The sequence below is a fragment of the Saccopteryx bilineata genome, chromosome 3 (assembly GCF_036850765.1).
Source record: "Saccopteryx bilineata isolate mSacBil1 chromosome 3, mSacBil1_pri_phased_curated, whole genome shotgun sequence".
Classification (NCBI taxonomy): Eukaryota; Metazoa; Chordata; class Mammalia; order Chiroptera; family Emballonuridae; genus Saccopteryx; species Saccopteryx bilineata.
The window spans coordinates 262737102-262752891 of NC_089492.1; the positions used below are offsets into that span (position 1 = coordinate 262737102).

The following is a 15790-nucleotide window of genomic DNA, read 5'->3' on the forward strand; positions in this document are numbered from 1 at the left end:
AATGGGCAAAGAACTTGTGTTGGGAACCTGGCTCTATCATCTATAACTTATGAAAACACCATACTTCATTTAGCCATTCTGACTCATGGTTTTCTTACCTGTAATGAAAATAAAAATCCCTACCCTATCCCCCTCACAGAGTTGCCTGGAAAAATCAAATAAAATAACAGCTAAGAGATTTACGAACTTACAGCAAAGCCATTGATTATATCCAATTAAGCCATGATTTTACTGGGGAGAAGAGAGAGAAAAGGGAAAAGCATAGTTCCTTATCTCCCCTTTCTAGCTAGACATATTTCTCAGTCCCTTCTTTGAATCCATATAATATATTAAATATGATATTCTGCCTAGTTCAAATGCAAACTTAAAATCAGCGTCATGCCATCCAAAACTGTATTTCTTCACCAACTCAAAGCATTGGATATACAGGGGTGGGCAAAAGGAGGTTCACAGTTGTAATACAAATAAATAATACAAGAATAAACTCTGTTTCTTGTACTCCCAACTGTAAACTTACTTTTGCTCACCCTTATATTAAGTCAACCTCCTAAGAAACTCAGAGCAACCAACCCGTAATGTAGAGCGATGGGACTCCAGGGCGGAGAGGTCTGCTGGTACTGCTTCTTCTTGACTCAGCTTGATCTCATAACCTTTGACCAAGAGTTCGGCATCCTGAATGCTACGCACTATGACATCAATTGTCTTGAGCCTGTGAGGATAAAATCATTTCCATTAACGCATGCATTTTAAGAGCTGGGCTACAGATCCAGAGCACCAAGGAGTGTCTAAACCATACCACCCTGAAAGCATCTAATCCGGTCTGATCTCGGAAGCTAAGCAGGGTCGGCCCTTGTTAATACTTGGATGGGAGTACCAAGGAGAGGGTCACAAAACATAACTGCCCAAATCAATTTCATCATCACTAGCTGATTAGTGAATCTCAAAAGAAAAAAAAATGGGGGCATGGCATATGTGGTACCAATTTAAACCAATTCACAATAAAGTTCTAGGTGGCACTGAGACATGCACACATGTGGTAAACTTGTGGGAGAAAAGGTATAAGACCTGAAATCCACTCAACATTGTGAAACATCTAAGACCTTTTTTTCCTCAAGGTCAGGGGTGGAGATGGGTGGTTAGAGGGAAGAGATTCAAAGACCTGGTTACTCAAAACTTTTCTATTTTTTAGTGTCCCTTTCCTTTCCTTTCTTTTTACTTTTTCAAGCGAGAGGAAGAGAGATAGTGAGGCAGACGCCTGTGTGTGCCCTGACTGGGATCCACCTGGCAACCCATCTAGGGTTGATGCTCAAGTACTGAGCTATTTTTAGCTCATGAAGCTGATGTGCTCCAAGGGAGCTATCTTCAGTGCCCCAGGCCACACTCGAACCAATCCAACCACTAGCTGGGGGAGGGAAAGAGAGAGAGAAGGGGAAAATGGGGGCAGAGAAGCAGACGATCATTTCTCATGTGTGCCCTGACCAGGGATCAAATCTGGGACATTCATACGCCGGGCTGATGCTCTATCTACTGAGCCTCTGGCCAGAGACTTCCTTTCTTTTTGTCCAGAGGTATCTAATCAAACAAAAATGAGGTAAGAAAGAGTCCTAACACTGCAAATGAACTCCCACCCCACTGGCATTTGTTCAGGGGAGCACAAAGGAACCCATTCAATACTTGGAACTAAAGCCATGGTATCTTGTCATGGGTACATGCTCTTCAAGATCTACAACCCCTCTGGATTGTTCATGAAACACTCCAGGAACTTTCCTTTCTCATTCCAATGGAAAACATTGCCATTTGGACCCAAATCCTCGGCTCACTCACTTATTCAGATAGACAGTGGAGAGACTATATACATGGTCCATTTTCTCCACCAGCAGATTGAGTTCTGAGTGCAGAGTTGAAATACTTGAACCAGACGGGGACTGATGGAGAAAGCTGTTGCACTTCATGGAAAAAGCATCCAAGTCTGACCTCAGTTGCTGCAAATCACCCTGGGTACGCTGTCAGGAATAAGACATACAACAAAGATGAAGACAGAATTAAACAAAGAAGTTAGAAAGAAGTCTTTGTTTGTAATAGCCAAATATGGAAGCAACCTAAATGCCATCTATAAGAGAGTGGTTGAATAAACTCTGAAACAGCACTAAAGGGGGTGAAGGGGAAAAAACAGACACAAGTAATTTCTGGGCAAAGTATCTGGCCTATTGACACACCTTCAGGCTAACAACAAAAAGACTATAAATACTGTACATGTTGAACTCCAGTTAATAGGGGTTTTTTTAATAGTAGTATGAGTAAGCACTTCTGAAAGTACTCTCTGCATGTGTAAGAACTGAGCAATAAGTAAATTTGTTGTGGATAATGTAAAGTAGATTTTTCAATCTTGTGAAAGGGAAGGAGGAAAGGTTGGAATAAGCGCTATGGTATTAGTTTGGAACTAGATGGAGATAAGAGATATATGAATTCATAGTTTTGTGTGTGTGACAGATTGATAAATATATTGATCTACCTTTGTGATATATTTATATATACATACTTAGAAATAGGAGTGTGTTTGTATGTGTGAATGCATATATACATATGTAACCATGTATTTTTTCTAGCTCTATCTGCTGAGTAGTCTTACAGCAATGACACCCCAACAACAATGAGCACCCAGATCTTGGTCTCTAAAAAACATTCTCTATGTAAAGGAAGCAAGACTACCTTAAGAAATGGCTGGTTCCAGGATGGGGATGGTCAGTGCAAGATAAACCTGGAATATCTTGTTTTGTTGCAAAATAATAAAGCACTCAAAGGATAATGATGACCTGTTAAAATGACATGAGCCAGCTTTACAGGGCTCCCACAATGGCTAAATTTGAAAAATTTTGAACATCAAAATAAGGATAGTAGCAAATTACAAACCACTGAATAAAATAAGAATTCATAAGTCTCTACTGACATAAGAGAGAAAGGAGAGAGGGAGGGAGCTCTTTCCATTTGATAGAATAAAAATTTAAAAATGTAAAAGGAATGACAGAATTAGAAAATCTTTTGGCAACAGTCATACTAATATTTATTCACTCAAGAGGCAACAACAGATGCTAAAACTAGTTGGTAAAAACTTGATATAAAACAAGATATTTACATAGCCTCAAAGTATCTCCTCACAAAGTAATTAGTAATACCAGAGGAGAAAATAGCAACAAGTGATAAAAATTATCAACAGTAATAGGACAAATCAATATCATATGCCGCCTGATATTATCCAGCAAGGATACAATATCCCTTCCACAGTATTCTTGCCAAAAGTGGGGTAACCTACTGTATTTCCCCACATATAAGACGCACCCTTTCCCAAAAAATTTGGGATCTAAGAACTGGGTGTGTCTTATACACTGGTTGTAGATTTTTTTACTTGCATTTCCCACTTTTTCGCACTTGTTTTTGCACTCATTGTTGAAGACAGTGATTCGTCATCAGACACAGATGAAGACAAGCTAATGGACGGGAGTTTTGACAGTGATGAGGAGTTGTATGAATTTTATGATGAATAAAACTTGAATTCAATAATTTTTTTTAAACTTTTTTTATTTTTTTTATTTATTCATTTTTAGAGAGGAGAGGGAGAGAGAGAGGAGAGGGCGAGAGAGAGAAGGGGGGGAGGAGCTGGAAGCATATGTGTCTTGACCAGGCAAGCCCAGGGTTTTGAACTGGCAACCTCAGTATTTCCAGGTCGATGCTTTATCTACTGCGCCACCACAGGTCAGGCAGAATTCAATAATTTTATGTAATACTTTTTTTTCAAATTTCGGGCCCCAAAATTAAGGTGTGTCTTATACATGGGAGCATCTTACACATGGGAAATACAGACTTTCTAATCATGAGGAAGCCTCAGATAAACATAAACAGAGGACATTCTGCAAAATAAATGGCCTGTACTCTTCAAAATTGTTAAGCTCATGAAAGATGATAAAAAAAAATTTTAAACTATATCAGGTTAAATAATCTAAAAAGATACAGCAACTAAATGCAACCTGTGATATTGGATTGAATCCTGTAGCAAAATTACTTTTTTATTTTTCCAAAGTTAGAAGCGAGGAGGCAATCAGACAGACTCCCACATGTGCCCAACCAGGATCCACCTGTCATGCCCACCAGGGGACGATGCTCTGCCCATCTGGGGCATTGCTCCACTGCAGCGGGAGCCATTCTAGCGCCTGAGGCAGAGGCCATGGAGCCATCCTCAGTGCCCAGCCCAACTTTGCTCCAGTTGAGCCTTGGCTGTGGGAGGGGAAGAGAAAGATAGAGAGGAAGGAGAGGGGGAGGGGTGGAGAAGCAGATGGGCACCTCTCCTGTGTGCCCTGACCAGGGATTGAACCCAGGACTTCCACACACCAGGCCGACACTCTACCACTGAGCCAAACAGCCAGGGCGGCAAAATTACTTTTATGGTTGTTGCAAGGGGGATAGGGTGAGTTGAGGGTTGGGCTGCTACCCCAAAAAGGATTATTAGAACAACTGATAAAATTTTAGTAAAGTTTTCTATCAATATTCATTTCCAAATTTTAAGCATTGTCCTGTGATAATATAAGAAACTACCCTGGTTTTTGGAAACACCCACTGCAGTATCTACGGATAAAGGAGCATCATTTCTGGAAGTTACTCTCAAGAAAAAAGAAGATTATTATTCTGTATACATACGTGTAGAAGAAAATTACAAAGCAAATGTAAAAAAAAGTTAACATTTGGGGAATCTAGGTGAAGGATAAATCTAGGTGAAGAATAAAAATTTTAGTATGTCAAAAACAATTTTAAACCTTTATTTCTTAGAATGTTCAATTTTGTAGGGATAAGTAGATTTTGAAAGACCACAGAAAAGTAAAATACTTCAAATGAAAATTACAGGTTCATATGATATGATTCATACAGGCATGTTAGGTCCTTTATGGCCAATGAACACTACAGTGCCCTCTCGACCTCCTCTTCAAGCTTAAGAATAATTAAGAAAGGTAAGAAGAAAAAAGAAATCACTCCTTCTCATTAGCCATTCCTTTTCATTTCCTTTAAGCTCCCAGATCAAATCTAATACTCTTTTTTGATGGTAGATTTTTAGTAAATGGTAAACATTCTGTGACAGTAATATCCTGGAACAAACAGGCCAATAGAAATATGGAAGGCTTCACAAATCTGTGTCACACTTCCTTGCATAGGAGCCATGCTAATCACTGTATTATTCCACCCTTAGTATATGGACTGCTGGAGTGAGCACCAAGTCTAATATTCTTTGGAACTCTCTCTACCATCCCAAGTGGAAATGTTCTAAAACCCTCTAGAAATTCCTAGAGTAATGTTTGCTTGGAAATCTGGAAGTACACTAGGTACTATTTTATAATCTCTCTTAGACTGAAGTCTCTAATTGTGATTTCAACCTTTTATTCTTTTTAAACTACACTATAAGCCAAAAACAAGAATTTTGCCTTACTTTTCTATGCATGCCTCCAAGCACTTAATAAAGCAACTAGTATTTGCTGCTTTTACTTCAAGAACACTACTCTAATTTTCATAGCATGTTACCTTTCCAGAAAGCTTATTATATGTACTATATTACTTAATCTTTTAAAAACAACTAACTCTGTGACTCACATATTGTCTCCATTTTCTAAGAAAGGAAACTAAAGATTAGAGTTAATTTGCTCAAAGTCACAGAGAAAGTGCATTAGAATCCAGAGTAGAATCTGATTCTTTCCTTAAAATTTTTTGAGTCAAATGACTGGCAGTAACTATGTAATACAAAGTAACACTTACATGTAAGAGATAGACCAGATAGGAGCATCTCTACTAAGCAGTCTTCAAATACACAGCCCAAATGCAGTGCTTAGAGCAATTTACCAGTCTGTCTGCTTTCCCAGCTGTGGATGGAACTAATCAATTTTTGGCAATCAGCAGAGCTGAAATCAAGCTTTTCCACAGGTAAAAGGCACTTACAGGCTGCAGGGAAGTATGAGTCTATTGCCTTTTTTTGGACATACTCTCTTGCCACCCAATTCATTCTGAAAGCATTCACCATGCAACCAACACTCGCCTTGCTCTTAGTGCGTACCTCTTGCTCTGCGATCCTTAATGCACTGTCCTGCCGGGCATCTTTGTCAATCCTAGAGCTGGCTGGAGCCTGAATTCGTTTGACTAGCCTCTGTTCACACTCCTCTAGGCGCAGCCGGATATTCTTCAGCTCTGAAATGTACATCTTGGCTGCCGTTTCCTCTTTGTCCTCTGTGAATGCACAAGCACAGAAGACCATCAAGCACCATACCAGAGATCAGCAAACCTGTGCACAGCAGCTTCACCCTCAGACAGAGGGTACCAATGGTTCCGGCAGAACTGTCAGTCCATTAATGAAAGCAAGGCCTTACATGGGCAACCTTATGCCTGGGCCTAAATTCCTCGCATTATATAATGATCTTTAAGGATTCAAACACTTTATTTCCACAAGACAAGGTGATGGATTGATTAGCAACATAGACTAAAATATGGCCTTTCTTCCATGATCTGAATTCATTTCTACAAGTTTCTCTCTTTCAAGGTTTTAGTTTTAGTGCTGACAGCACTTTCTAGTTTACATGAAGGGTCTTGCAGCACCCTTCAGGGCTCATTCCACCAGGACCCTCTTCTTCCCAGGGCACACACCATTCTCCATGGATTGCATCAGGTGCTGGAAGTGGGTTTTACAAGCCTCCACTTCCTCTTCCAAACGCAGACGGTCCGCCACTGAGAAGAGCACTGAGTCCCGGCTGTCCTGCAGGAAGTCCTCGTAGTGGGCCTGCAGGGTCTTCATCACTTGGTGCCAGTCCCCTGGGGATGATGACCGCAGCTAGGCAGGAAAAGCCACAAGAAATTTCAATAGAATGGGAACATAATACTTTCTTTCTCCTTTTTATTGACATTTAACAGACACAAAATTATGTACAAACCATAACTGTAAACATGCTAATTTTTCACAAATTGAACTTGTCCATGTAATCTGCATTTAGATTAAGAAATAGAACATCACTAGCACCCAGAAGCACCCTCTGTGCCCCCTTGGACATAACCTTTAATAACGGTTAATTCACCATAGTCCCCTGTGACATACACTTATGCAGAAGAGATTCTTATCCTGCAGTGAGAAGAAGCCTGTACCCTTCTCTCTCTGCCAAGAGGACCAAACATGTTATATATTTTCATCAGAAATTTCCTTAACATTGAACCTGCTAAAAGCCACAGGCCCTTAACATTGAACCAGTCTCCCTGACCCTTTTGTTTTCTGATTGGGTGAGTAGGGAAAAAAACTTGTCAATAGAACAGCAGTTCTCAACCTGTGGGTCACGACCCCGGCGGGGGTCGAACGACCAAAACACAGGGGTCGCCTAAAGCCATCGGAAAATACATATTTATTATACAATAGAATATGAGCCAGGGCTAATGCTTTCATAATTACCCTTTCCAGGTTCCAGGTCTTTACAAGGTCAAGGTCCTTCCTCAGGTAGTTCCAGGAGATAAGGCTTTTGGTGTTAACATGTAGCTGATGCCAAAGGGCCATCACCTTCTGATAAGACTGCTCCACTCTAGGAACAACACAGAGCCAGGGCATAGCTTTTGTAAGACTTTAGCTTCACATTAGGGACCCTCTAAGGAATAAATGTGATTACTTTAGCAGAACTGAATGTGTATGCTGAGCTGGGAAAGTTAGTAAGTCAAACAGTAAAAACCCAGGAATCTTTAGAACTAAGTTAATAGAGATCCTCAAACAATTTGGATTTGCTACGCTATCATGTATTTTATATCAGCACACATTTAGCAATCTCATAAATGTTACCTGCATGTAATATAATTATGAGAAGTCAGAGGAAATACCCAGGGAAAGCAATTACAGAGAAAATTAGAGATAAAATAACCTCATTTGGAATTGTTGAAAATGTCAACCTCAACACTTCAAAAATGATTGTTATTAGCTATTTAGAAGTTCATCTGGCATATTGGAGGAAACTGCTTGAGAAGAAGACTTTTTTTTTGTAAGCATCCATGCCTAATTCAATCTCAACTTCTGGAAGACTTAAACTCACAGATATTCAGACACAAGCAACAAATATCAAATTACCATGAATTTCTTCAAGTTTAAAAATGTGAGATACCAAAGTAGGATGAAAAACTAGAAGCCAAGATTGACAGTTAAATAAAAGACATTAAACTCATTAATTTATCTTCTCCTTTTCCAAAAACTCCACTAAAATATCAGCAAAGTTGAAATAAAAGTTCAGAAAATCTCAAAGAATAAAAACACAGAAAAATATAAAACAGAAAGAAAATTAGAGAATCAGTATAGGAGATCCAATATCTGACAAATGAGAGTTCTTAAAGGCAAGAACAGAACATAGAGAAGGAAACAATTCAAGAAATAATCCAAGAAAAAATTTTCCCCAGATTTCAAAGATGTGAGTTTCCAGTCTGTGTTCAGAATTAGCATAAAGCTTCACCTGAAAACAAAGCATTCCCTCCAAAAATTAAAGACAAGCTAGGATTTCAAAAGCATCAGAGAGATAAAGATTTCATTCAGGAGGTTAAAGTATCAAACTGATCTGTGCTGTGACTGTATGAGAGGATATACAGTTCTGTGCATCTGTCAAAACCACAGTACTGCTCACTACAAAGGGAGAATTTGATAGTTACGTAAACTTAAAAAAAAGAAAGATAAAGAATGAGAATAGAACTGTACTTCTCAACAGCAAACCCTGGAAGCTAAACAACAGTGGAACAGTGCCTTCATGTTATAAAAATTGATAACTGGACAATTCATTATGAAGGGAGAAGAAAGTTTCAGATATGAGAGGTCTCAAAAAATTTACTTCCCATGGACTTTTTCTCAGGAGGTTCCTAGAGAGTGGACTCTCTCAACCCAGGAAATACACCAACAAATAAGACTTGGTTCAGAGGGTCCAGCCCAGAAGAGAGGTAGAGATCTTCGGGATGAAGATGAAGGACAAGCCAGGGAGGCAGTACTGAAGCAGACTTGCACCAGATTCAGACTGGAAAGGGAGACAGGAATACCCAAAAGAGATGTTTCCAAGAGAATATAAAAATGAAAAATTACCAACGGTGTTTGGACATTTTGTGATGCCTTTTAGAGAAATGTAGGAGAGTTTAGGAATAAATTCATTGTTGGGCAAAAAAGTGTGTGGTAAGTGTGTATGCTTGCTTGCTTGTACTTTGCCTGACTGGTGCATGAGTACAGGGCAGCGCCATGTGGGTCTAGTCTAGGTAAGGCTGTGGGCGCTTGCCCTCAGGGCAGCAGATTGAAACTGCGGATTGCCTGCCAGCTTGGGAGGGGCCATTGTTTGCTACAGTTTGCCAAGGAAGGGGTTCCCCCCACCCTGGCCTGTTTTTGGCTTGCTCATTAGCTGTTGCAAGACTCTAATAAACAGAATGGCCTACCATTTTTTGGCTCCACAGTTCCTTTACCTAAGTCTGCCCAAATCCAATGTGAACCTGCATGGCCATGGCCACTGGCCTTATATCCATAATATGCAAACAGACAACAACTAATCAAACTTAAAAGCAAAACAATTATCACTTTCAAGGAAACATGAAGCTATACAAGAAAGTAAATGAGGTAATCTACTTATACATATTTTCAGTCACCTACTCATTCATTTTTTCCTTCAACAACCACCTCCGAGCACCTACTATGTTCCAGCAATAGTTCTAGGTGCTAAAGCTACAAAGTAAATAAAACAGGAAAAAAAAACCCAAAACCTCTATTCTTTTGGAACTTCTAAGAGGAGGGAAGAAGCAATAAACAAATATATTATCTGTTAGTCTGTGTTAAGTTTCATGGAGAAAAATAAAGATGAATAAAGGAGACAGAAAGTGACAGGCAGTGAGTAGGGGAGTAAATCCCGTCAATATTCATAGAAAAGTGAAGGGTCTGAGGCAAGGGTATGCTTGGGGTGCCTGAGAAACAGGAAAAAGATGAGAGTACCAGAGCCAAGCACAAGCAAGGAGAGTGGCTGAGGATGAGCTCAGAGCAGAAAGGCCCAAGGAGAATACATCTCACAGCAATCCCCCATAGTAATCAACGTGTGGCTCAGCCATAAACCATTTAATGCGGTAACACAAAAATAGCAATTTAAACAAAACTTGTGACATAACTACATTTGGAAGATGGAAAAAGAAGTGTGCGCAGGTGTATGTGTAGGAAGCTAAATGTTAATTTCCAAGAGGAGGAAGTCAACAAAGTTGAAAAAAATCAGAAAATAGCAGGAAAAAAATCACATGATTAAGAAATTTGGGCCTGCCCAGGAGGTGGCGCAGTGGATAGAGTGTCAGACTGGGATGCAGAGGACCCAGGTTCGAGACCCTGAGGTTGCCAGCTTAAGTGCAGCTTCATCTGGTTTGAGCAAAGCTCACCAGCTTGGACCCAAGGTTGCTGGCTCGAGCAAGGGGTTACTCGGTCTGCTGAAGGCCCACGGTCAAGGCACATATGAGAAAGCAATCAATGAACAACTAAGGTATAGCAGCGAAAAACTAATGATTGATGCTTCTCATCTCTCTCCGTTTCTGTCTGTCCCTATCTATCCCTCTCTCTGACTCTCTCTGTGTCTCTGTAAAAAAAAGAAAAGAAAAAAAAAAGAAATTTGGAATTAAAACCAGAAAAATCTGCTTCAAAGAGTTGAAAATAGTTGCTCTGGGAAGCAGAACTCTGGGATGGGGAGGGTGGTTGGTAGGTCTTATTATAAACTCTTTGGTATAATTCAACTTTAAAAAATATGTACATATTACACTAATAAAATGTAAATTAAAGAAGAAAATTAGCTGTCATTAAAAAATCAATCTGAGAATAAACTATTTATAACCAAGAATTCTTTTAAAAAAGAATTATTACTAAATATGTCTCAGCCCTGGCCGGTTGGCTCAGTGGTAGAGCGTCGGCCCAGCATGTAGATGTCCCAGGTTCAATTCCAGGTCAAGGTACATAGAAGTGACCACCTGCTTCTCCACCCATCTCCCTCTCGCTTCTCTCTCTCTCTCTCTCTCTCTCTCTCTCTCCCCCCCCCCCCCCCCCTGCAGCCATGGTTCAGTGAAAGCAAGGTGGCCCCAGGCACTAAGGATTGCTCCATGGCTTCCTATTTAGGTACTATAAAAAGCTCTGTTGAAGGCCCTGGCCGGTTGGCTCAGTGGTAGAGCGTTGGCCTGGCGTGCAGGAGTCCCGGGTTCGATTCCCAGCCAGGGCTCACAGGAGAAGCACCCATCTGCTTCTCCACCCCTCCCCCTCTCCTTCCTCTCTGTCTCTCTCTTCCCCTCCTGCAGCCAAGGCTCCATTGGAGCAAAGTTGGCCCGGGCACTGAGGATGGCTCTGTGGCCTCTGCCTCAGGCGCTAGAATGGCTCTGGTTGCAACAGAGCAACGCCCCAGATGGGCAGAGCATCGCCCCCTGGTGGGTATGCCGGGTGGATCCCGGTCAGGCGCATGTGGGAGTCTGTCTGACTGCCTCCCCGTTTCCAACTTCAGAAAAAAATAAAAAAATAAAAAAAATTAAAAATAAAAAAAAAGCTCTGCTGGAGCAACAGAGCAATGGCCCCAGATGGGCAAAGCATCACCTCCTAGTGGGTTTGCTGTGGTGGATTCCAGTTGGGGTACATGCAGGAGTATGTCTCTGCCTCCCCCTTCTCTCATGAATTAAAAAAAAAAAACAACTAAAAAGAAAACGTCTCAACTGAACATAAGCATTTACTGAAACTCTACTTGTGGCTGGGAGTGTAAGACTTGAAATCCTAATAGAAGGTCTTTCCCAAAAGAAACTAAAATTTGGTCCCTCTGTTCAAGATCATAAACGCAGACTGTCCCTACATCAGTGCTCCCAGGACAAACAGCAGAGGTGGAAGCACACAGGGGCAGCTGAGCAAAGTCACCTGCTGGCCATCTCAATGGCATCCTTATTGGGTGGAGTGATGAGGAAGCAAACAGATGGCACCATTGCCTCATTCCCTGTGGGGCTGATCACTTTCCACTTGGTCCTCTGTGAATTATCTTCCAATACACATTCGTCATTCTTGCATATAGTGATCTGAAGAGACAAATTTACAAATAATTGCTAATGGATAAATCAACAACCTATTATTACCTGAGGCCTGACCTCAAGGTTATAAAATCTGTAAGAAAAAATCATTTTGGAGATCTGCCATCACTTAGGGAGAGTTCCTGATTCAGACAAAAAGATAACATGTAAAAATAAAAAACACAGGAAACGTTGCAGATGTCAAATAAATCCAGGAAGTGAGTGTTTATGAAATGCCTGGTACATGTCAAATAACGCAGTAAATGAAGGGTAGAAGGAGACTGTTAAGACCTCCAAGAGCAATCTCTCGCATAATCAACCAGTAGAATAAAAATGAAATAGACATAATGAATACTCACAACTTTGCTTTTGTGATACTTCCTCCTCCTCCCTTCCTGTCATCCCACCCAAATCCCTGAAAACAGTTAAGTATTTGGAATCATCAGGACTTTCTCTTGGGAGATAAGTAACCAACAGTGTTATCACTATCTTATAGACAAATACTGAGACAGAAAAGTGCAGGAAAAGTTCATATATTCTTTTGTATAACCAATGTTTATCAAGCCAGCCATGTACCTGAAAGTGCTAGGCCACTAGAGATAAAAATGGTAAAATGGAAAGCTGACCAAACATGGTCTATATTCCACATATTCTCGAGGGGTATACAGTTACAATACTGTGTGAATAATAAAATTTACTGAGAATGCACGAAAGGGACATGACCTAGTCTTGGCCAGAGAGGTAAAGAAAAATTATTCAGACATCTGGGGAATTGCTGTACGACTTAAGCATGGGAGTGACAATTCTTTGTAAATGATCATGCTGGTGGTAGGATAAAGAATGCGTTAGAGCCTGACCAGACGGTGGCGCAGTGGATAGAGCGTCAGACTGGGATGTGGAGGACCCAGGTTCGAGACCCTGAGGTCGCCAGCTTGAGCGCGGGCTCATCTGGTTTGAGCAAAAGCTCATCAGCTTTGGACCCAAGGTCGCTGGCTCAAGCAAGGGATTACTCGGTCTGCTGAAGGCCCACGGTCAAGGCACATATGAGAAAGCAATCAATGAACAACTAAGGTGTCGCAATGCGCAATGAAAAACCAATGATTGATGCTTCTTATCTCTCTCCCTTTCTGTCTGTCTGTCCCTGTCTATCCCTCCCTGTCTCTGTTAAAAAAAAAAGGAAAAAAAAGAGAGAGAATGCATTAGAGCCCTGGCTGGTGGCTCAGTGGTAGACGGTTGGCCCAATATGTGGATGTCCCAGTTCAATTCCTGGTTAGTGCACAGAGGAGAAGCGACCATCTGCTCCTCCACCCCTCCCTCTTTTCTCTGTCTCTGTCTCTGTCTCTCTTCTCCTCTTGCAGCTATGATTCAGCTGGTTTGAGGACATTGCCCTGGGTGCTGAGGATGGCTCTGGGAAGCCTCCGCCTCAGGTGCTAAAAATAGCTCGGTTGCAAGCCATGATTCCAGATGGGCAGAGCATCGGCCCCAGACAGGAGTTGCTGGGTAGATCCCCATCAGGACACATGTGGGACTCTGTCTTTCTATCTCCCCTCCTCTCACTTGGAAAAAGAAGAAAAAGAATGCATTGGATGGGGAAGCTGTTATAATGATCCAAGTGAAAGAAACTTGGCATAGAAAAAGGAACAGCTAAGGGATATCTATTTATTTATTTACAAGTCAATACTGACTTGGTAGTCCTACTAGCCATGGGGGATGAGAGAGAAGTCAAAGGTATCTCCCAAGTGTTACCAAGTACCATTTCTGTCACCACTTAGGCAGCTGAGTACATGATAAAGCCAATCACATAGATCGGGAGCAGATTATTATTATAGAGTTGAAGCTTTTAAAAGAAAATGACAGAAGAGATTTGAGCATGTCTAAATTCTAAATGTTAGCCTGACCTGTAGTAGCACAGTGGACAGAGCATTGACCTGGAATGCTGAGGTCACCAATTCAAAACCCTGGGCTTGCCTGGTCAAGGCACATATGAGAAGCAACTACTATGAGTTGACGCATCCTGCTCCTCCCCTCAACCCCTTTATTTCTCTCTCCTCTCTCTAAGGTCAATAAATAAAAAAGTTTAAAAATTTCTAAATTTTAAAAACTCTTTATCATTTGATTTTTCCTTACTGTCATAACTCTATCAGGAAGCTCCCCTTGTCCCTCACTTCCCTCTAGAGCCAGAAGTACCCATCCCCACCTCCTTACCTCGATCTGCCGGTAGTCACAGATGGCCTTCACAGAAATGGTGCTCTTCAGCACATGGTCGGGACTTCGTGGCTTTAACTGAACAATTGTTTTTGATCTCCCAACAAGACTGGCAACAGAACTCTTGGACTGTATAAGCTGCTCCTTTTCATCCTACAAAATGAGAAGAAAATAAAAAAGACACTAAACTAATGTTGCTACTCAGAGTGACTAACAAAAAACTGAATGCTCCACTCCCTTAGAGAATGTCATTTCTCAGTTAAATAATTGTTGGTGGAGCCATCTTAGAAACACAGGGGTAGAGGAAAAAGGAGAGACCGTTTCTGTCTTCTACCAAGTGCATTTGGACTCAAATTTTGCAGCTTTTCCCCTGTGCCCTTTCAACAAACCATAAAAGCTACATGCAAAAAATAAAAGACAAAAATAAAACAAAAAGAACTTCTAGCTGCCAAATACAGCTATAAAGCTAGCAAAGGATTTCCCCAAATAAAGTTCAAAGAACACAGAAATTAAAAACAATAATAACAACCATGTTGTTATTGTTGTTCTTATTCAACTTCTCAATGGGAGAAGCCAGTTCTTGCCTTCTGCTTAGGAGAAGCTAGAGTTAAATTCTTTAAAATTTTTAAATTATATCCACCACAAATGTTTTACTTTTTTAAATTGAGTCAAACTTTCTCCAGAAAGATCTTAGCTCTCCAACCAACAATCTACAAATCAATACTGTTGGTGAAGGCATTGCGACAAATGATTTAGGGTTTACCTTTTAGTGCCTTGCTGTGTGACAATCATGTAAATTTGATTGGTTTGAAAGCAGTACCATGCAAAATTAAAACTCTCAAGTCTCTGCAAACCCAATTATCTTAAAAACTAATGAACCTCTTGTCAACAAAATTGGTAGCGATCTACTGCCAATTCATTTAACGTAAAAGATTAACCGGAATGTTTCGAGCCCGTTTCAAGGTACACAAACTCCCCAGAAGAGGGCTTTCTTAGGATGGAAATAGATGTAATGAGAGTAAAGAGTTAATAATGTTAAGAAATGCCATTAAGGAATTAAGAATATGCAAGTAAAAAAAAGAAATGCTTAAATAAACTACCTGTGCCTGTCCCGGGGAGCATGATTGGAAGAAATACAACTTTAACTTATTAGTTAAGAAAGAGGAATGGAATATATCAGGGAGACAGCCTCACTGTTCCATACTTGCAAGCTCGTCCACCCATGTCATTTGCCTTGCAATAAAAGATGTCAATTTCTGTCTAACCCATAGCCAAACATCTCAAACTTGAGACACCAAGTGCTCAGCGTGGTAAAAGTTCTGAAAAGAACCAGAAGCCAGGACAGATGTTCCCGAACCTGACGGAAAGCTGAGGACAAGCTGAGGAGCAGACCCAGGTGACTCCATGCCCCGAGGATGCCGCCAACCCGATGCCCCTGACCTGGAGAGGAGGGAACAGAGCAGCGACCCTCGAGAAGAGAAGATATGACAACAATTGCAGAGGAGTTACC

The 15790-nt window shown here is 40.9% G+C and overlaps 1 protein-coding gene across 11 annotated transcripts in view; it reads right to left on the bottom strand.

Annotated features, from left to right (window-relative positions):
- MACF1 (microtubule actin crosslinking factor 1) overlaps positions 1-15790 on the bottom strand; it is a 370346-nt gene that overhangs the window by 152320 nt on the left and 202236 nt on the right. For all 11 annotated transcript variants that reach the window (XM_066269582.1, XM_066269581.1, XM_066269580.1 and 8 more), the window contains 7 exons: positions 14281-14433; positions 11930-12084; positions 7463-7589; positions 6673-6856; positions 6089-6258; positions 1825-2003; positions 571-709 (listed from right to left, as the gene is read on the bottom strand). In XM_066269582.1, coding sequence (XP_066125679.1) covers positions 571-709; positions 1825-2003; positions 6089-6258; positions 6673-6856; positions 7463-7589; positions 11930-12084; positions 14281-14433 — 1107 coding nt within the window. The remainder of the gene's footprint in view (positions 1-570; positions 710-1824; positions 2004-6088; positions 6259-6672; positions 6857-7462; positions 7590-11929; positions 12085-14280; positions 14434-15790) is intronic.